Source organism: Lithobates pipiens, unplaced genomic scaffold (assembly GCF_037356315.1).
Source record: "Lithobates pipiens isolate NorthernLeopardFrog02 unplaced genomic scaffold, aLitPip1_a1.2 Scaffold_18, whole genome shotgun sequence".
Lineage (NCBI taxonomy): Eukaryota > Metazoa > Chordata > Amphibia > Anura > Ranidae > Lithobates > Lithobates pipiens.
In genome coordinates this window covers 206,589,535-206,611,806 of record NW_027507758.1, presented here as the reverse complement: position 1 = coordinate 206,611,806, position 22,272 = coordinate 206,589,535, and the positions used below count along the sequence as shown (strand labels likewise).

Genomic DNA, 22,272 nt, shown 5'->3' with positions numbered 1-22,272 from the left:
ATTGGAACACCCCTAGTGGTGGACTTTTTAGGCACGTACAGTAGATATTAGGTTTTTAAGATACAGAAGAGTTTTTTTATTGAAAAAATATTAAGAAAAGTACATAAAACAAGGAATGCATAAATACACTGATAGTCTGTATATACACTGATTACTTGAAATACCCTACACCAGTGGTCATCAACCCCATCCTCAGGGCCCACCAACAGGCCAGGTTTGCAAGATAACTGATCTACATCACAGGTGATGTCATTTGCTGCTCAGTGATTGCAGTATTCTAGTCTGTCTCTACCCAAGGTAAAACACAAAACCTGGCCTGTTAGTGGGCCCTGAGGACAGGGTTGATGACCACTGCCCTACACGTTTCAGAGAGACTGAATCTCCTTCTTCAGGGGTATGTATAAATATAAGAGACAGTCTATTGAAACAAAATATAGAATATATATTAAATAAAATTATTTGTCTTCAAAAGGACATACATACATTGTACATTGTGTATAATTCACTCTTGTGATAAACACTTACATATTCAGAACAGTGTGTTGAATAGACGTTCCATCACGCTTGTAATTAAAAACATGACAGAATACCAGGGTGGATGTTGCCAAAGGTTATTTTCCCTTTTCGGAGCCTTCTAGTGTGGTCGCCCTGGCAGGAATGTCCGAAAGAGCTGCAAGATGTAAAGAAGAGACCAACCCCCTAGTGCTGATGGACAATTGGAGCTTAAAGCCCCCAAATCGGGAAAGACACTGGGGCAAGGCAGTCGGTCCTAAGTGGGATAAAATAAAACGTATTTTAAACTTGTCACGGGGAGAACAGAGAAAAAAAAAGGGAAACCCCCTGTCTCCCTGTGTGATTCTATGTAAGAGGAATTCCTCCACTATAGCCATCAAGTTAAATATTATGTAAATACATAGACCTAGTCTCATCATTAAACATTTGTCAATATTTTTATAAGGATCAAACTAGTATTTAATTTTTAATTATAAATATATGGCCAGGCAGCGCCATAAAGTGACCAAATTGATAAATATATCAGTCTGATATCATTGTACAACGTTTACCAATGTTTTGATAAGAAAATCAGATAATTGTAATTGATAAGAACCAATGAACTAATTTGAGAATAAGAGTAATAAGCACTAATAAAATTGAATTACTATAAATGATGTGCGTATATTAGTTATTAGTAAAGTTTATTAGTTATTATTAGTTATTGTATATTAATTGTTAGTAAAGTTTATTAATTATTATTAGTTATTTTAATAAGTGTAATCATAATATTGTGAATAAATGGTAATCATTGATAAAGTTAGAATGCTGAAAAAAATAACTAAAAAATAAAATATATATCTACTGTGTTCCAGATATGATATTCTTTAGATTTTATATACTTTTGGATGTTTAAAAAGACCTCTCTGCTTATATACCCATTTATTTTTTATATTATGAAGGAATTCCTCTTACATAGAATCACACGGGGAGAGGGGGGATTTCCCTTTTTTTTCCCTGTTCTCCCCGTGACAAGTTTAAAATACGTTTTATTTTATCCCACTTAGGATCAACTGCCTTGCCCCAGTGTCTTTGCCGGGTTGGGGGCTTTAAGCTCCATTTGTCCATCAGCATTAGGGGGTTGGTCTCTTCTTTACACCTTGTGGCTCTTTTCGGCCATTCCTGCCGGGCAGCCACACTAGAAGGCTCCGAAAGGGAAAATAACCATCGGCAACATCCACCCTGGTATTCTGTTATGTTTTTAATTACAAGCTTCATGGAATGTCTATTCAACACACTCTTCTGAATATATAAGTGTTTATCACAAGAGTGAATTATACACAATGTACAATGTATGTATGTCCTTTTGAAGACAATAGACCGTCTCTTATATTTATACATAACCCCTGAAGAAGGAGATTCAGTCTCTCCGAAACGCGTAGGCTATTTCACGTAATCAGTGTATATACAGACTATCAGTGTATTTATGCATTCTTTGTTTTATGTACTTTTCTTAATATTTTTTTCATTAAAAAAAAATCTTTTGTATCTTAAAAGCCTGATATCTACTGTACGTTCCTAAAAAGTCAAATTTTCGGTCCCTGATAAATTGGCATTAAATTGTAGAAATGATCACTGACTTTTTTTTTTTACACTGAACCTGGCTGATTTATGTATGGTTACTAAGGCTGTACCACTGGTCTATTATTCTGTTCTGTTTAAAACCTTAATAAACTTCTTTGTTAAAAAAAAAAAAAAAAAGATATTAACAATACTTCTATGTCTATGAGCAACTGCGTAACCAGTCCAGTGTGGAATGGTAACAAAAGGCACGTTACATTGGAGAACTGTGACAAACCAAATTTCCCTCCCTGCCAGCAACCCAACTAACAAAACAAAAAAAACCCTCTGGTATATAGCTGTGCCAAAACCAAAGAAAAAAACTTTGGTGAGGTCCATCCAAAGCAAACAAAAGTTCGGCAGATCAAATGATGATTCTGAATTCCCTCTGGATGTTCCTTGTGATAGGATCATGAAGCAAAAGGGAACAAAGTAAGGTGCAGTAACCAGAGCTTGGAACAACACACAACAATATTGGGGCTAGATCACCCTAGGGTTTATGAAATTAAATTCTCAGGATGTAGAACAGCATAATCAGTTATATGTGGATGCCTCAGTGATCACTTATACCAACAGCAGTCTCACTGGTCTAGAGTAAGGATAAAAGGTTAAGGCAAACATTTCTAATAATGCAGCCCATTCTCTAGACATTCCCATGTCATCAACTGGTAATCCAGACTTCCACTGCTCCGTTATGATAGTCATGGAGCCCGCATATTTATGGCATGGCACAATAGATTTCCACATCTCTCCCAAATGGAAGGAGCAATGCAGAGCAAAAAAGTGCTATAGAAAAAAAGGAGTAAAAAAAAAAGGAGAAAGAGGATCAGGAATCAGGAGACTCACTCCATCTAGTGGTACAATGAGGAACATTCCCATCATAAAGCCAGTGCAGATTGTAATTTATAGTGTGAAGGAAATAGAGCAGGTGTAACAGGGCACCTTGGTTGCAACAGTGTGCTTTTGCATATTGATAGGCAGTCTGGCTCAATGCAACAGAAAGAGGGGAACAAGTAATGTAGCAGAAACTTATAGTTCTTTATCCAGCCAATCACTCGCCCCCCACTGAATTATAAAAGAACTTCACAGCCACTTTGTATTGAATTTGGAGCTAGGGTAAAGCATACTATATTGTATCTCCATTTTGCTGAGCCTTCTACGAACTTCATTAAATGAGCAGCGTTTTCTGTGGGTTCATGGATTGGGCAAGAATCTTGTCTCGATCCCTGTAATTCAGTAATCTAACCAGGAAGGGCCTTGGGAAAGTACCAGGGGGATGGGTGCCTGTGGGGACCCTGTGCGTCTTCCCACACATAGGTGGGAGGTAGATCTTGCAGGGAGAGTAACTGCTTAAAGAACTGTTCAGCAAAAGCAACAGGTTTGGCCCCCTCAGATCCCTCAGGCAACCCCACTACCCGTATAGTATTCCTTCTCTGTCTGTCCTCAGCATCATCCGCCCTGTGTTGGAGGGATCTTACCCGATCACGCAGTTCCGATAGGTGTGTGTCATAGGAGTGCGAGGTATCGTCCACCTCAGAGACTCTGTCCTCCACCTTTGCCAGCCTCCCCCGGATCTTATCCAGGTCGTGTCTGATTATAGGGCATTCTGAGGAGAGATGGTCTATCCGTCCTATGAGTTCAGCCTTACTCACATTAATGGCCTCCAGGATGGGTCTGGTGATTGCATCATGCTTTGTGGAGAACCCCTGATCATCAGGGCTATCACCCCCATTGCAATGCTCCGCTGCATCCTTCACCTGCTCCATCCTTGCAGCGTGCTGTTTGGCGCGCTTGGCTTCTGCCTGAGAAGACAAGATGGCGGAGGCGGAGCCAATCTCCATGTCTTTCATAGAGCGGATCAGGCGATGCTCCTTCTGTGCCTTCCTTGCCCTCTTAGTGGCCAAAGAGGGCATTCCTGGGATGAGTGCACTGAGTCCTGCCTGGATTTATGCTCTGAGCATGGGCAAAACAGCTCCTAAGGATCGGATGATTTCAGGCTAGACGGAGCGCCAGAGAAACACTTGCTGTCTCATCTATATCCGATGCTCCTTCTGTGCCTTCCTGGCCCTCTTAGTGGCCAAAGAGGGCATTCCTGGGATGAGTGCACTGAGTCCTGCCTGGATTTTTGCTCTGAGCATGGGCAAAACAGCTCCTAAGGATCGGATGATTGCAGGCTAGACGGAGCGCCAGAGAAACACTTGCTGTCTCATCTATATCCAGCCACGCCCCCCTCTTTCTCAATTGTTCTCAATGAAACATCTGTCATTCTATTAGGTTAAGGGAGGTCACAGATTATGCAACTTTATATTCTTCCACCATGGATGTAAGGAAAGAAAATTTGCGCAATTCCCCCATTAACACAGTTAATGTTGAGGGGAGAATCCCTCCTCTAGCACTATTGTGTTCTGCTGGCATCTCCTGCATCTACATTTAAAACAATGTATGGCCGGCTTAGTAGCAGACTATTGTTTTATAGTATTAGCTATATTGAGATATCTTAATTCTTGATAAAACACCAAACCTAGCAACCCAGCCATACATGGATCTTGAAAATGGGGCTGTAGCACTGACCAGTGTATTGTAATGGTGCAGGAGTCCCACTGTCAAAATACAATGAAACAGGGAGGATTCCCACATCCACTTCGAATGTGTGAATTGGGGGAATCAATACAGTTTTTTTTTGTTCAGCCGCTTGTATTGCCAGATTACCAATAAACTTTTCTTATTTGTTTCCTTTTGGTTTGTTAAATATACAGGTGAAACCTTTTAGTTAATTCTGTTTGATGTCTAGTGTAAAAAAAAAAAAAACACCTGTATATCCCGACAGAAATCTTGGTAAAGGGTGACTTCCAGTGCTTTCTGCTTGTGCATAACCTTACATTGTTGTCAGTTCTTCTGGAGGGCTACAAAACCCCTACACTATGCACTTAAAGCGGAGTTCCAGTTGTTTATTAAAAGTCAGCAGCTACAAAAAGTGTAGCTGCTGAATTTGAATTAAACACACACTCACCAGTCCCACGATCCAGCGATACGGCCACCCGAACCCTCGCCTCTCCCTGGTGCCGACATTACCAATGTGGGCACCCGGCTGTGACAGCTTGCGGCTTCACATCTGGGTGCGAGTCGCTCTGCTCCTTTTCAGTGGCCGTGCAATCTTCTGGGACCTGTGATGTGTCCCAGTAGATTACAGAGAGGGAGGGGGAGAGGACTTTCACTCAAGTCACCTAGGCGGTCCGAGCGGAAGTAGGAAGTACTGCACTTTAAAAGGAGAGGAGGAAGTGTTTTGTAGTTCTGTCCTAGGGTGACACTAAGGGGGTTATTTACTAAAACTGAAGAGTGCAATCAGCTTCCAGGTTTTGTTTTGTCAGAGATTAATTGAACAAGTGGAAGTTATAAGCTGATTGGCTACTATGCACAGCTGCACCAGATTTTCCAGTTTTAGTAAATCAACCCCTGAGAGCCGGTTCACACAGGGGCGACTCGTCAGGCGACTTAGCCGCCTAACAAATCGCGTCCCGCTCTGTGCAATGGAACCGTTATAATCGGAGCGATTTAAGTCACTCCGTCTTAGAAAAAGGTTCCTGTACGACTTTTGGGGCGTCTTGCATTGACTTCGTGTCCAGGTCGTCTGAGACAGTCGCGCTGTAAGTCGGGCTGCCTCAGTGTGAACCGGACCTAAGACTACTTTCATGCTGAGGCGCTTTACAGGTGTTTTAGCACTAAAAATAGCGCCTGTAAAACATCTCTCCTGTCACTCCAGTGTAATAGCCCGAGTGCTTTCACACTGGAGCAGTGTGCTTGCGGGACATTAAAAAAAGTCCTGCAAGCAGCATCTTTGGGGTGCTTTAGGAGTGGTGAAATCAATAGGCAATGCCGCCAAAGCGCCTGCAAAGTGCTTCGGCAGCGGCGCTGTTAACCTCTTCATCGGCCGTTATCAAGGGTTAAAAGCCCCCCACTAGTGGCTGAAAAACGATGCTAAAATTATAATAAAGCACCGCTAAAAAGTAGCTGCGCTTTACCGCCAATGCCCCCCCCCCGCCCCAGTGTGAAAGTGCCCTAAGTGTGTTTACAAATTTGAAGATCATTATGATTATTGAGACTAGGCAAGAATAACTGAATTTAAATGTGGCAATTAATTAACCACTTCCCGACTGGCGCACGCCAATGTACGTCGGCAGAATGGCACGGGCAGGCAAATGGGCGTACCTGTACGTCCCTTTAAATTTGCCGCCCTGCCATCGCGAGCGCACTGCTGGTGGCGCACACTCGCGTGCCAGTCGGGACCCCCGTGAGTCCGGTCGCGGGTCCCGTGGACTCAATCGCCGCGGGGATACCCCGATGTTATTGGAGCAGAGATCAGTGTTCACTAAAAGAAAGCCCAGCCCCCAACAGTTAGTAACATGCCCCTATGAACACTTAACCCCTACACTGCCACCCACTGGTTAACCCCTTCACTGCCAGTGTCATTTACACAGGAATCACTGCATTTGTATAGCCGTGATTGCTATATAAATGACAATGGTCCCAAAAATGTGTCAAAAATGTCCGATATGTCCCCCACAATGTCGCAGTCACAATAAAAATAGCTGATCGTAATTAGTAAAAAAAAAAAAATTATTAATAAAAATGCCATAAAACTATCCCCTATTTTGTAAACGCTCTAACTTTTGCGCAAACCAATCAATAATCGCTTATTGCAATTTTTTTAACCAAAAATATGTAGAAGAATATGTATCGGCCTAAACTGAGGGGAAAAAAAATTTTAAACATATTTTTGGGGGATATTTATTATAACAAAAAGTAAAAAATAATGCGTTTTTTTTGTTTATAGCGCAAAAAATAAAAAATGCAGGGGTGATCAAATACCACCAAAAGAAAGCTCCATTTGTGGGAAAAAAGGACGTCAATTTTGTTTGGGAGCCACATTGCACGACCGCGCAATTGTCAGTTAAAGCGACGCAGTGCCAAATCGCAAAAAGTGGTCTGGTCTTAAGCCAGCAAAATGGTCCGGGGCTTAAGTGGTTAATGGACTTTAAATTTTGGTCATTTGACCATGACGTGACCATAACTTGCAATTATCAGGCAAGCATTGGTTTGCTACATAGGCATGTCAGACTGAAAGTTTTATTATACACTGAGATGTGTTAAAGCCCAACTCCTGGAAACTTTAACCACTTCAGCCCTGGACCATGTGGTTGGCCAAAGACCAAAGCACTTTTTGCGATTCGGCACTGCGTTGCATTTTTACTAACAATTGCGAGGTCATGCGACGTGGCTCCCAAACAAAATTGATGTATTTTTTCCCCCCACAAATAGAGCTTTCTTTTGGTGGTATTTTATCACCTCTCTGTTTTTTTTATTTTTTGCACTATAAACAAAAAATAGCAACAATTTTGAAAAAAAACTCAATATTTTTGACTTTTTCCCCCAAAAATAGATAAAAACATTTTTTTCCTCAGTTTAGGCCAATGCGTATTCTTCATATTTTTGGTAAAAAAAATTGCAAAAAGCATTTATTGATTGGTTTGCGCAAATGTTATAGCGTCTACAAGTAGGGGATAGTTTTCTGGCTTTTATTATTAATTTTTTTGGCGGTGATCAGCGATTTTTATCATGACTGTGACATTATGGTGGACACATCAGACACTTTTGGCTCTATTTTGGGACCATTCACATTATACAGCGATCAGTGCTATAAAAATGCATTGATTACTGTATAAATGTGACTGGCAGTGAAGGGGTTAACCAGGAGGGGGTGCTGAAGGGGTTATGTGTGTCCTAGGGATGCGTTCTAACTGTAGGGGGGATGGGCTATGTGTGTCATGACACTGATCAACGCCCCAGATCACAGGGAGCTGTGATCAGTGTCCTGTCACTAGGAGGAATGGGGAAATGCTTATTTTACATCAGCATTTCCCTGTTCTTCCTCTCCATGAGACGATCGCGGGTATCCCCGCGGACATCGCGGAGTGCGGGACCCACAATCACACTCATGGAGCTCGCGGCTGGCGTGCACGCATCTTAAAGGCGACGTTCATGTATGTTAATATGCCGTCTTTTCTGTTGACGTATATTGGTGTGAGCCAGTGGGGCTGCACCCTCCACTGCTCATTTTGTCTAGGGGAGAAGAGAAGTGCTTTTACATACCTAATCCTCCTCTTCCCCAGCAAATAAGAGAAAAAAACGGCCTAGTGCACTGAGCATGACACATACCCCTAGGGATGTTTTTAATAAGATGGACCAGTCCGTAGTTAAAATATATATATATATATTTGTATTAGAAAAACCTGGTAAGTATATTGTTTTTAACAAAGTATCAAACATATACAATTGAGACAAAAGTACTTATTATCCACTAGGCGTTCCAGATATCGCTACCATGCTGCCCGGCGCACAGGAGACTTACATGCCCCCATAGTTCTTATGGGGTGCCTGTGGTCTTTATGCCCGTTTAGCGCAGCAAGCTCGCTGTGCTTCTTCCTGTTTGCGCTCCACCCTGGAGCGCAGACAACCGGGCTTCCCGCGGAGGTGACGTCACGGAGCAGGATGCGGTCCCGCCCATTTTTGGGCGGGCCCCGTGCAGCCTCGTCAGGGATTTCTCTAGATGGACTGGCTGCAGCCAATGGCACACCAGTCCGTCTCATCGGCTTCAGCTGTGGAGGCTGCCGATGGCGCCTGTCCACAGCTGATTGTCATAAACCTTTTGGGTTATTTAAGGCCTGCATTCATGGCGTTCAGTACGCCGTGGGTTGCATGCCACTGAGGATTGCCCAAAGACACACTCCAGTTAAGGTGAGGACAGTACCTGCTGCTACTCTGATACTCTCATACTGATATATTCAGGAAATTACTTCCAACCTCTGATATTTTTGTATCTTTTTCACCAGACACATCTTTTTTGGATATTGGCGGTTGTTATACTGTTCTGGCCACTTAGGTAACCAGACAGTTGAGATCCTGCAGCTCTAGCGTTCCCGGACACTATTATCCAGTGCCTTGTTTTGCTAATGTTTGGCTTCCCAGTGGCACACAGTTATATTCCAACCCACCGCAATACTGAGATTTTTGATTCATACTACAGTACTTTTATCCCCTGCTGTTGACTATCTGTGACAGTTTCAGGCTTGTGAGTATATTTATCTCTTCTAGCATCATCTACTAAAGATGAACATATAGAGCTATGCACCTGTTTTTCTTTGTCATATTTGTACTAATTTGACTACACTTATATTTTAGACCATGTGTACACGAGATGTTTGTTATGCCTAGGAAAAAGGACAGATAGTCCGAAACACGTCGGCATTATTTTCAATACAACATATGTTTCAAGCCTTATTCAAACCAGCACTGTGAATTACTTTTGTCTCAGTTGCATATGTTTGATACTTTGTTATATACAATATACTTACCAGGTATTTCTAATAATATATATATATATATATATATATTTTAACTACGGACTGGTCCATCTTATTAAAAACATCCCTAGGGGTATGTGCCGTGCTCAGTGCAATAGGCCGTTTTTTTTCTCTTGTTGCAATATCTGGGATGTGATAGACCAGCCTCTGACTCGCCGCCATCCTGCACGCATTTCTCTTTTGTCTTTCCCCAGCAGATATTGCTACCCTGTACTCCAGCAGTGGACTGTCCTTTGACATCATCACATCCAGTGCAGGGCTGAGGACCTTACATTGGGCTTGATGACGTCCTGACCTTAGACTTTTGGAGCAGGGGAGAGAAGACACTGCAGGGACCATTCTTGCAGCATTGGGTATCAGGTAAGTATTCTTTTATGTGTCCCCTAGACCTCAACAAGTAATTAACTTTTGCGCAGCCCTAAAACAAGGGATAATTTTTCTCAGAGTTTAATGTACAGAAAAATATCTTCACTATAGGCTGTATTTTGGATAAAACAATAACGATAAATTGAAAATTTTCAAATCTGCCAATTGCTATTGCTCGGAGATCATTCCAAGATCCTAGACGGGGACAGGATAGATATAGTGTATGTAGTGTATAATGTCTGTACTTATAGAGGTACCATTAGATTAACAGCCATTATTTGTTATACATTATTGCATGTACAGTATCTCACAAAAGTGAGTACACCCTCACATTTTTGTAAATATTGTATTATATGTTTTAAAGTGACAATACTGAAGAAATTATACTTTGCTACAATGTAAAGTAGTGAGTGTACAGCTTGTATAACAGTGTAAATTTGCTGTCCCCTCAAAATAACTCAACACACAGCCATTAATGTCTAAATGCCTTGCAACAAAAGTGAAAATGTCCAAATTGGCCCCAACATTTAGCCATTTTTCCTCCCCGGTGTCATGTGACTCATTAGTGTTACAAGGTCTCAGGTGTGAATGGGAAGCAGGTGTGTTCAATTTGGTGTTAATCGCTCTCACTCTCTCATACTGGTCACTGGAAGTTCAAAATGGCACCTCATGGCAAAGAACTCTCTGAGGATGTGAAAAAAAGAATTGTTGCTCTACATAAAGATGGCCTAGGCTATAAGAAGATTCCCAAGACCTTGAAACTGAGCTGCAGCATGGTGGCCAAGACCATACATGCACATGCTCAGAATAATATCCAGATGTTATCTTTGGGAAATAGACATGAGTACTGCCAGCATTGCTGCAGAGGTTGAAAGGGTGGGGAGCCAGCCTGTCAATGCTCAGACCATACGCCGCACACTGCATCACATTGGTCTGCATGGCTGTCATCCCAGAAGGAAGCCTCTTCTAAAGATAATGCACAAGAAAACCCACAAACAGCTCACTAAACACACAGTGCAAATAATGGAAACCATGAACTCGCTATTGTATGAGTGCTGCACCATCAAATAAATGTGCGTAACAGGTACAGCATCCCTTGAATTGCAGACTCACCAGTTATGGTGTGGTCTTCCAGACTTGGAGCTATAGCAAAAATAGAAGTACAGGGGGAAAGGGGGCCTCTGAAAAGAAAGTCATGGGCGGACCAAGCTGCTTATTAAGGGAATTTTTATTGCACAGTTAATAATAACAAGAATACAAAAACTGGGTACCCACCACCAACACCTAGACTAATGTTAAAATAAGACAATGTTGTCTATATAAAAGCAGCTGCGTCACATGATACATCAAGCACACACCATATACACCCAAGTGAATCTTAGTATATGGTACAAAGAGTGGCAGTTAAGTAGGTATGTAAATCCTGGTGAAAGGCATCATCAGGAAACGTACATATCCCACCACTATTGACCTTCAAGCCCCCACCTGGGGGATATAGGGGTGTTAGATTAACCACTTTCAGACCGGACCATTTTGCTGGTAAATGACCAGAGGTCTTTTTACACTTTGGCACTGCGCTGCTTTAACTGGTAATTGCGCGGTCATGCAATGTTGTACCCAAACAAAATTTGCGTCCTTTTCTTCCCACAAATAGAGCTTTCTTTTGATGGTATTTGATTGCGATTTTTATTTTTTGCGATATAAACGTAAAAAGACCGCAAATTTTGAAAAAAAATGATATTTCTACTTTTTGTTATTAGAAAAATCCAATAAACTCAATTTTAGTCATACATTTAGGCCAAAATGTATTCAGCCACATGTCTTTGGTAAAAAAAAAGTAAATAATTGTATATTTATTGGTTTGCGCAAAAGTTGTCACATCTACAAACTAAGGTACGTTTTCTGGAATTTACGCAGCTTTTAGTTTACGACTGCCTATCTCATTTCTTGAGGTGCTAAAATGGCAGGGCAGTACAAAACCCCCCCAAATGACCCTATTTTGGAAAGTAGACCCCCTAAGGAAATTGATAAGAGGCATGTTGAGCCCATTGAATATTTTATTTTTTTGCCTCAAGCGATTGAATAATGACAAAAAAAAAAATTTTTTTTTTTTTACACAAAGTTGTCACTAAATGATATATTGCTCACACATGCTATGGGCGTATGTGAAATGACACCCCAAAATAAATTCTGCTGCTTCTCCTGAGTACGGGGATACCACATATGTGGGACTTTTTGGGAGCCTAGCCGCGTACGGGGCCCCGAAAACCAAGCACCGCCTTCAGGCTTTCTAAGGACGTAAATTTTTGATTTCACGCCTCACTACCTATTACAGTTTTGAAGGCCATAAAATGCCAAGATGGCACAAAACCCCCACAAATGACCCCATTTTAGAAAGTAGACACCCCAAGCTATTTGCTGAGAGGCATGTTGAGTCCATGGAATATTTTATATTTTGCCACAAGTTGCGGGAAAATTACAAACTTTTTTTTTTTTTTTTTTTTTTTCACAAAGTTGTCACTAAATGATATATTGCTCATGCATGCCATGGGCATATGTGAAATGACACCCCAAAATAAATTCTGCTGCTTCTCCTGAGTACGGGGATACCACATATGTGGGACTTTTTGGGAGCCTAGCCGCGTACGGGGCCCCGAAAACCAAGCACCGCCTTCAGGCTTTCTAAGGGCGTAAATTTTTGAGTTCACTTCTCACTACCTATTACAGTTTTGAAGGCCATAAAATGCCAAGATGGCACAAAACCCCCACAAATGACCCCATTTTAGAAAGTAGACACCCCAAGCTATTTGCTGAGAGGCATGTTGAGTCCATGGAATATTTTATATTTTGCCACAAGTTGCGGGAAAATTACAAACTTTTTTTTTTTTTTTTTTTTTTCACAAAGTTGTCACTAAATGATATATTGCTCACGCATGCCATGGGCATATGTGAAATGACACCCCAAAATAAATTCTGCTGCTTCTCCTGAGTACGGGGATACCACATATGTGGGACTTTTTGGGAGCCTAGCCGCGTACGGGGCCCCGAAAACCAAGCACCGCCTTCAGGCTTTCTAAGGGCGTTACAGTTTTGAAGGCCATAAAATGCCAAGATGGCACAAACCCCCCCCCAAATGAACCCATTTTGGAAAGTAGACACCCCTAAATTTAGGGGTACACTAGTGAGACTAGGTAATAAATGGCGGGTGCCCTGAAACTATAAAAAAATAACTAACCAACCAGCGTCACCTGTAACAGTTATATGGTGATCACTGGTGAAAGGGTTAACTAGGGGGCAATCAGGGGGCTTTATGCGGTAGTATATGGGGGTCCCTGGCGCTATAAAAAGCTGCGGCGAACCTAAATACCTACCTGCCTAACTAGCGTCACCTGTGACACTAATACAGCGATCAGAAAAACGATCGCTTATTAGGCTGGGTTCACACTGGAGCGATGCGGGAACGCCACGAATGCGCGGCGGGTTCCCGCATCGCATGCCTCCCGGCGGCAGTTCACACTGCCCTATGCGAACTGCTGGGAGTGTCAGTGAAATGTTAATGACACCCCCAGATCAGTTCGCATATCGCAGTGCGATCTGCAAACTTGGATCGCATGGTGTGAACACCCATGCGATCCGATTCTGCTGCGGACCAAAAAAAGGGTCCCGTGCGAGTTTGCGGCGGGTGCGGCGGGTGCGACACGAATTCAGCCATACTATCTGTATAGCTGAACTCGAATCGCACAGAGATCGGATGTGATTTGCACTGCAGTGCGGTGCGAATCACATCCGTTCTCATAAACCGCTGCAATGTGAACCCAGCCTTAGTGACACTGGCGACGGGGGGTGATCACGGGGTTAAACCTTTATTGGGGGGGTTAGGGGGGTACCTTAGAACTAAAGGGGGCTAACCCTAACTGCCCTAACAGTTATTAGTCACAAATGACACCCGCCGGGTGATCAGGGGGTTAAACCTTTATTAGGTAATAAATGGCGGGTGCCCTGAAACTATAAAAAAATAACTAACCAACCAGCGTCACCTGTAACAGTTATATGGTGATCACTGGTGAAAGGGTTAACTAGGGGGCAATCAGGGGGCTTTATGCGGTAGTATATGGGAGTCCCTGGCGCTATAAAACGCTGCGGCGAACCTAAATACCTACCTGCCTAACTAGCGTCACCTGTGACACTAATACGGCGATCAGAAAAATGATCGCTTATTAGGCTGGGTTCACACTGGAGCGATGCGGAAACGCCGCGAATCCGCGGCGGGTTCCCGCATCGCATGCCTCCTGGCGGCAGTTCACACTGCCCTATGCGAACTGCTGGGAGTGTCAGTGAAATGTTACTGACACCCCCAGATCAGTTCGCATATCGCAGTGCGATCTGCAAACTCGGATCGCATGGTGTGAACACCCATGCGATCCGATTCTGCTGCGGGCCAAAAAAAGGGTCCCGTGCGAATTTGCGGCGGGTGCGGCGGGTGTGGCGGGTGCGGCGGGTGCGGCGAATGGCTGATCTCGAATCGCACAGAGATCGGATGTGATTTGCACTGCAGTGCGGTGCGAATCACATTCGTTCTCATAAACCGCTGCAATGTGAACCCAGCCTTAGTGACACTGGCGACGGGGGGTGATCACGGGGGTTAAACCTTTATTGGGGGGGTTAGGGGGGTACATTAGAACTAAAGGGGGCTAACCCTAACTGCCCTAACAGTTATTACAGTCACAAATGACACCAATGCAAAAAAAAATAAAAAATGACATTGGTGTCACTGTGACTGGGGGGCAGGGGTAATTGGGGGGGTGATCGGGGGGTAAAGGGGGGGTGTGAGTGTGCCTGGCATGTTCTACTGTGTGTGTAGAGTGTTGGTGCAACTCACCGATCCGCTCTCCTCCGTGTCGGAACGAAAACTACCGACACGGAGGAGAGAATACATCACTTCCTCTCCTGTGTTTACATTACAGGAGAGGAAGTGATGTCACCGGGGATTTCTATTCGTCGGGAGCGATCGTGAGGGGGTGGCCATGAATGAATGGCCGTCCCCTCGTCCGGGATCGCTCCCGAACGAATACCGACTGCCGCAGGCACCGGGCGGGGGCCCGATCGGGCCCCCGACCCGCGGGAGGCAAGGGACGTACATGTATGTCCTTATGCCTGCCCGTGCCATTCTGCCGACGTACATCGGCGTGCGGCGGTCGGCAACTGGTTAAAAAACCCACACATTGAGTAATAAGCCCTATAAAGCCAGTGCCACTGGGTTGACTGAATTTGACTACTGTCCAACTGGATTACTTCAACCATGTCCTGTGGTCTGATGAGACCAAGATAAACGTATTTGGTTCAGATGGTGTCAAGCGTGTGTGGTAGCAACCAGGTAAGGAGTACAAAGACAAGTGTGTCTTGCCTACAGTCAAGCATGGTGGTGGGAGTGTCATGGTCTGGGGCTGCATGAGTGCTGCCGGCACTGGGGAGCTACAGTTCATTGAGGGAACCATTAATGACAACATGTACTGTACTGTTACATATTGAAGCAGAGCATGTTTCCCTCCCTTCTGAGACTGGGCCGCAGGGCAGTATTTCAACATGATAACGCCAAATACACCTCCAAGACGACCACTGCCTTGCTAAAGAAGCTGAGGGTAAAGGTGATGGACTGGCCAAGCATGTCTCCAGACCTAAACCCTATTGAGCATCTGTGGGGCATCCTCAAACAGAAAGTGGAGGAGAACAAGGTCTCTAACATCCACCAGCTCTGTAATGTCGTCATGGAGGAGTGGAAGAGGACTCCAGTGGAAACATGTGAAGCTCTGGTGAACTCCATGCTCCAGAGGGCTAAGGCAATGCTGGAAAATAATGGTGGCCACACAAAATATTGACACTCTGGGCCGAATTTGGACATTTTCACTTGGGGTCTACTCAATTTTGTTGCCAGCGGTTTAGACATTAATGGCTGTTTGTTGAGTTATTTTGAGTGGACAGCAAATTTACACTGTTATACAAGCTTTACACTCACTACTTTACTACTTTACATTGTAGAAAAGTGTAATTTGTTCAGTGTTGTCACATGAAAAGATATAATAAAATATTTACAAAAATGTGAGGAGTGTACTTACTTTTGTAAGCTACTGTATCTATAATCTTGGTAATGTTTGTCTTTTACTCTTAAAGAAAGCTAGCATCATGTGTGACGATGAAGAGACTACTGCACTTGTTTGTGACAATGGCTCCGGACTTGTAAAAGCGGGATTTGCTGGAGATGATGCCCCACGAGCAGTGTTTCCATCTATTGTTGGGCGTCCCCGTCACCAGGTATGTAGAGAAGTATTAAAAGGGCTTTCAATTGATTTCCAATAAGGTAGCGACACATTTAAGATGGATTGTAAAAAAGTGTTATGACATTTTTAGAACACTCAAAAGAAAACTTCACTTTTGCTTAAAAAATGTAAAAACATATAATTGCTAAACAAAAATTTTATATTTTATTATTAAAAATGAACTGTCTGTAGGTCCTATCATTTTCTAAAACAAAGAATTTCTTACCTGCAATATAGTATACCTAAGGTATGTGTACAAAAATCTTATGCTTTTTTGATCAGCTCATTGCCTTTCTCAGAAGATCACACTTAAATATAAACTACTTTTCGGTCATCTTAATCAAAATTTCATTTTTGGTAGGATACTGGCTAAAGAGCATTCCCTACTAAAAGGGATATGATCCTTGGAGATTTTTGTTACAATGAAGGTAGCCCCTCCCATTCAGAAATCAGTTTGAGAAAGAGCATGAATCTGCAGATACATTCAGTCTTTCCAATGTTTTTTTTTTTTTTTTGCTAAACAAAACTGGGAATATATATGCCTTTCTTTCTTCTTTTAACCTTTGTAATACTTTCATAATTTTCATATGATTTACAAAAATTAGATTATATATTTCCATGTGCCTAAATTTATGGGCCTATTTAACTAGCAGTGGACCTCAACCAAACTGTATTTACAAATGAACATACAGTACACTTCTACCCAGAGAACAAAATGTCTGGGTCTAACTAATTAAATCTGGCTAGCTAATTGTCACGGTATTACATACAGTGAGTCCGCATGCAAACAGGCGACACGGGATCCCCCAGGGCGTGGAGTCTAAGGGTCAGCTGGTATTCTGCCAGGGACCCCCTCACGAGGGTTTGGGCTTAGCTGCATGCTGACCCCAGGTCACGTTTCCCAGGTTCACCCCGCTCGCTAGGGAAGTTCCAGAAGACACTGTCAGACATGGATGAATGGATGAAGCAAAGGAGAGCCGGATAGCGAGCCAAGGTCAGGGCGGGCTGCAGACAACGTAATCAGAACCGAGTTGGTACACAAGTGATCAATTCACAAGAGGTCAGGTTAAGGCAGGTTACACGAAGGGAGCTCAGAAACAAATGTTGCTCAAGCAACCAGAGTTGGTCTGAGAGTGACTTAAATAGAGACACACATGAGGGGCTGGACAGGAAGTAGCAGGAAGGAATCATATATTAAGCAACAGGTGGAGCCGGCGACACCCATAGCTGCAGAGTGCAGCAGAGATAAACACAAGCTAGTGGAACAACAGGTGCCAGCCGGCTTACAGCAGTAAAGGTGAGACACAGCAAAGTATTTGCTTGGGTCCCATTCTCAAACAAATGGCCCCAATCTATGATACATGGGGTTTTTAGGACTTTTCAATCTTGATGCTCAGGATTAGGGTAGGCATTTCCAGAAACAGAATTGGTTGACCAATTAAAGAAGGCCAATTATGGTTATAGAATGTCCTAGAAAAAAACACAGGTATATAACCAAGACCCTTGTAGGATGAGGAATGCGTACCCAGAATCAAGAGCTTTAGAAACTACATACAGGCAACCTGTATCCTCTAATGCCCGGTACACACGATCCAGTTATCAGACGACTGATCGTCCGTGTTTTTTTTTTTTGCATGCTAATCTCACGTAGAATCTGAGTTTACTAAAGTCACGAAAATTCTTGAACAACAGAATAAAAAAATCGTAAGTGAAGTTATGTGTTTTGCGTTGTGTTGCATTTTCGAACAACAGCTGTACTGTTTAAACGAAAATCGTACAAACTGGCTTTTATGGAAAAAAAATTCCATGCATGTCCGATAGAATATCGGATGAACTGCCCTGATCTACTCTTGAAAGCTCTGTACTAACGATCTGATCATCGTACGGTTGATTCACTTTGCTAGCTTAGTGAATGAGGTAAAATGCTGCTGACCACCTTCATTTTACCTGTCACAGTAACAAATCAAAGAAGTCCCTCTGACAATGTCTTCAGCTGCTTGTTTTTACTGATTGAACTGTCTTATTCCAACCAGACTAGCTATGTGATTATTCCATAAGAAAAGATTAAATTATTAAAATCTGACTTTTGAGGGTAAAATATCCACACAGTGCATAGTAGCTAATCCAGCCATAATTTATGCTATGGATAAAATCTGTTCAGCTGTGCTGATTTTATTTTTCCTGGTCCTTTTTCAGGGTGTCATGGTTGGTATGGGTCAAAAAGACTCCTATGTAGGTGATGAGGCCCAGAGCAAGAGAGGCATCCTGACTCTGAAATATCCAATTGAACATGGGATCATCACCAACTGGGATGATATGGAGAAGATATGGCATCACACCTTCTACAATGAGTTGCGTGTTGCCCCAGAAGAACATCCCACCTTACTTACTGAGGCTCCACTGAACCCCAAGGCCAATCGGGAAAAGATGACCCAAATCATGTTTGAGACCTTCAATGTTCCAGCTATGTATGTTGCAATCCAGGCAGTGCTTTCTCTCTATGCTTCTGGTCGTACCACTGGTGAGTAAAAAAGATAAACTGCTTTAGCCAAGAGGAATGCTTTTGCTAATGCTAAAACTGATATACAGTGTGTTTCAGTACATAGCATTGTAAACATTGATAACACACACACACACACACACACATATATATATATATATATATATATATATATATATATATATATATATATACATATATATATATATGTATATATATATATATATATATGTATATATGTATGTATGTATGTATATATATGTATGTATGTATATATACCTGGACGGGTGCTATGTGGCGCCTATATTCGGGATGTGGTCCCTTTAAGGGAATCATGGTAGGCCTCAGGGGGTCACCCAAAAATGGGTGACAAATTCCGGGGATAGTTTCGGGAGAAGACTGACTCACGATCCTCTCTATATTTTAAGAGATAGTTGGGACCCGGAATTTGGGAGGCTCTGAAGTGACATTTGGGTGGGAAAGAGCCTCCCTCCCTGACCACAGGGATTCGGCCCACAGGGGGTTAACGGCCTCCAGGAAGACAGACAGCCTATAAGACAGGAAGCAGTAGAGAGGTGGTGGTGAGGAGGAGAAGGAGATGAACACCCGTCTGAGAAGCTGTCTGGCTGTGTTGTATTTGCTGTTTTGCTGTTTTGGAGGCTGCAAAAAGATCTCTGCAAGGACTCTAAAGAAACTTTTTGGTGAAGACCTGTCTACAGAACTGTAGGTGCTTTTCTTTTTGTATTACTTGTGCTGAAGATAAGCAGACTTTAATTTACGTTTTTTTTTATATGCTGAAGAAAAGCTTTATTTTTGATTTAATTATAAATAAATATATTTTGGTTTCACCTTATAATGGTTTATGCACTTAATCCCGCAGAGCTAGTATCCCCAAACTTCACAACTGGTGTCTTGGATGCTGACAAAGGTGCATTTGCAGCCGCAAAAAACATTTAAAAACTGACATTTAAAAGAGACTGTGTACAAATTACATGTCTTGGGTGAAGCCAGCCCAGACGCTGCAAGCAGCAGGCAAAGACATGGAGGAGGTCTTCAGGGCTTTGGCACAAGCCACCGTGGCCCAGCAGCAAGCTTCAGCAGACGCAAACCGTCGCCATGAGGAAGCAATGGCTCAGCAGCAGCAGGCCCTGGCACAGGCCATAGCTGCACAACAGGAAAGCACACGGCTGCTAGCCGCCCAGTTTACCACTCAGCAGGAGTCCACTCAAGCACAGGTGGCTGCCTTGCAGGAGGCAGTACAGCGGCTGGCTCAGGGACATGAACAATCGTCTGTCGCCGCTGGCAACCAGGTGTCTGTGAGGGCCAGCCATTTTTGACAAAAATTAACGCCCAGTGATGATGTGGAGGCCTTTCTCACCACCTTTGAGAGGATAGCGGAGAGAGAGGGGTGGCCCGTGACCAATGGGCCGGTATTATCTCCCCTTTCCTCACCGGTGACCCGCAAAAGGCCTATTTTGACCTCCCAGCAGAAGATATCAGCGACTATGAGCGTCTGAAGGCAGAGATCCTGGCCCGCCTAGGGGTGACCACAGCTGTCCGGGCTCAGAGGGTGCATCGCTGGCGGTACAAACCTGACCGACCACCCAGGTCGCAAATGCATGAACTGGTTACATAGTTAGTCAGGTTGAAAAAAGACACAAGTCCATCCAGTTCAACGTTCAACCTTGGTTCAGCTGGTTAAAAATGGCTGCAGCCAGAAAAACTGTCAGGCCCACAGATGGTGGAACGAATAGTGATGGACTGGTATCTGCGGTCCTTGCCAGATGACCTACAGCGCTGGGTAAGCCATGGAGACCCCGCAACCACTGACCAGCTGGTGGAGTTGGTTGAAAGGTACACCATGGTGGAGGACCTACTTGGGCCTGCCAGGCATAGGGAACCCACACCAAGGGCAATCAGACCAGGCCATAGCGCCTAGGAGAGAAGCCCTGTCAGACGTTGGGATCCGCGAAACGGCATCATCTGCTACAGAACCTCAAAGGGTGGTTCCTGTCCCAAGAATAGGAGACCTACGGTGTTGCGATGTCGGTCCTGGGGACATACCCGGCCCACTTCAGGAGGAGCCTATGGCCTGCGGGAGTGGTCAGAGAAGCACCTTCTACGTGCAAAGAGTCTGCACCACTCACCTGTATCCAATTGCAGGACAGTTTGAGTGTGAAGTGTGGGTGAACCACCTTCCTGCTAGGGCGCTATTAGACTCTGGTAGCATGGTAACATTGGTACATGCCAGGGTGATTGGGAGACTTGGCCCTGTAAGGAAAACCCTACAGGTAGTGTGCATCCATGGGGACTCCAAGGAGTACCCCATGGTTTCGGTGACTGTGTCCTATGGCCATATCTCAGTGACCCAAGAGGTCGGGGTAGTGAGAAGTCTAATACATGACATTATAGTGGGGCGGGACTGTCCACTATTTTTCGAACTGTGGAGCCAGGTACAGATGGGGCTGCCAGGAGAGTCTGAGGAACCTGGGCCCGAAGCCCCCACAACCCACCCCACTGATACAGAGATACCCATTATTGATAATGATACTGTAGAGAATATTAAGTTGAAGGATGTGTCTGTTTCAGATTGCAAAACTGAGTTAAACTCTGAGGGGGGGGGGAGTCTTCCCGTTACAGGTTATGCTGGGGGAGGATGACGAGGAGCTCTCCCCATTGCAGTCCCCGGTTGAGGAAAGTGAAGGGGAAACATCCTCAAGGCCAGTACACCCAGATCTAGATGTACCCAGGGGTGCGTTTGGCACCCCCCAGCTGCGGGATCCTACCTTGGTCAATGCCCGAGAGCAGGTTTCTGTTGTGGATGGGGTTTCACAAATGCCAGGAGCAGATCAGAGGTTTCCTCATTTTGTCTTAAAGGGGGACTTGCTTTATCGAGTGGCTGAAAGCCGTGGGGAAACTATAGAGCAGTTGCTGGTTCCCCAACCGTATAGGCGGATGCTACTCGATCTAGCCCACAACGACGCACTGGGAGGACACTTGGGGGCAAAGAAAACAGAGGCCACGATAACTGACCGGTTTTACTGGCCAGGGGTGAAAGTTGAGGTTAAAAGATATTGTGCATCTTGTCCCGTTTGCCAGTTAACTGCCCCAGTGCCCCACTATAGAAGCCCTCTGGTACTCTTGCCAATTATTGAGGTTCCATTCGAGCGGATCGCTATGGATCTCGTGGGACCCCTGGTAAAATCAGCAAGGGGGCACCAGTATATATTAGTCATCCTAGACTATGCAACCAGGTACCCAGAAGCAGTTCCTTTGAGGAAAACTTCCTCTAAAGCCATTGCCCGGGAACTACCTGTATTTCAAATGTTTTCGCGAACTGGTTTTCCCAAAGAGATATTAACAGACCAGGGCACCCCTTTTATGTCAAAGGTGATGGCGGACCTGTGCAAACTGTTTCAAATTAAGCAGTTGCGGACATCCGTCTATCACCCGCAGACCGATGGCCTAGTGGAGAGGTTTAATAAAACTTTGAAGATCATGCTAAAAAGAGTCGTCCAGAAGGACGGGAAGGATTGGGATATGTTACTCCCTGCCCTTTTGT

The 22,272-nt window shown here is 43.9% G+C and overlaps 1 protein-coding gene across 1 annotated transcript in view; it reads left to right on the top strand.

The window, feature by feature from the left end:
* The window catches only part of LOC143987651 (actin, alpha cardiac muscle 2), a 57,420-nt gene that overhangs the window by 15,670 nt on the left and 19,478 nt on the right, over positions 1–22,272 (top strand). Inside the window, exons 2-3 of the mRNA XM_077486546.1 lie at positions 16,065–16,205; positions 18,407–18,731. Of these exons, the coding sequence (XP_077342672.1) occupies positions 16,077–16,205; positions 18,407–18,731 (454 nt within the window). The 5' untranslated portion in view covers positions 16,065–16,076. The remainder of the gene's footprint in view (positions 1–16,064; positions 16,206–18,406; positions 18,732–22,272) is intronic.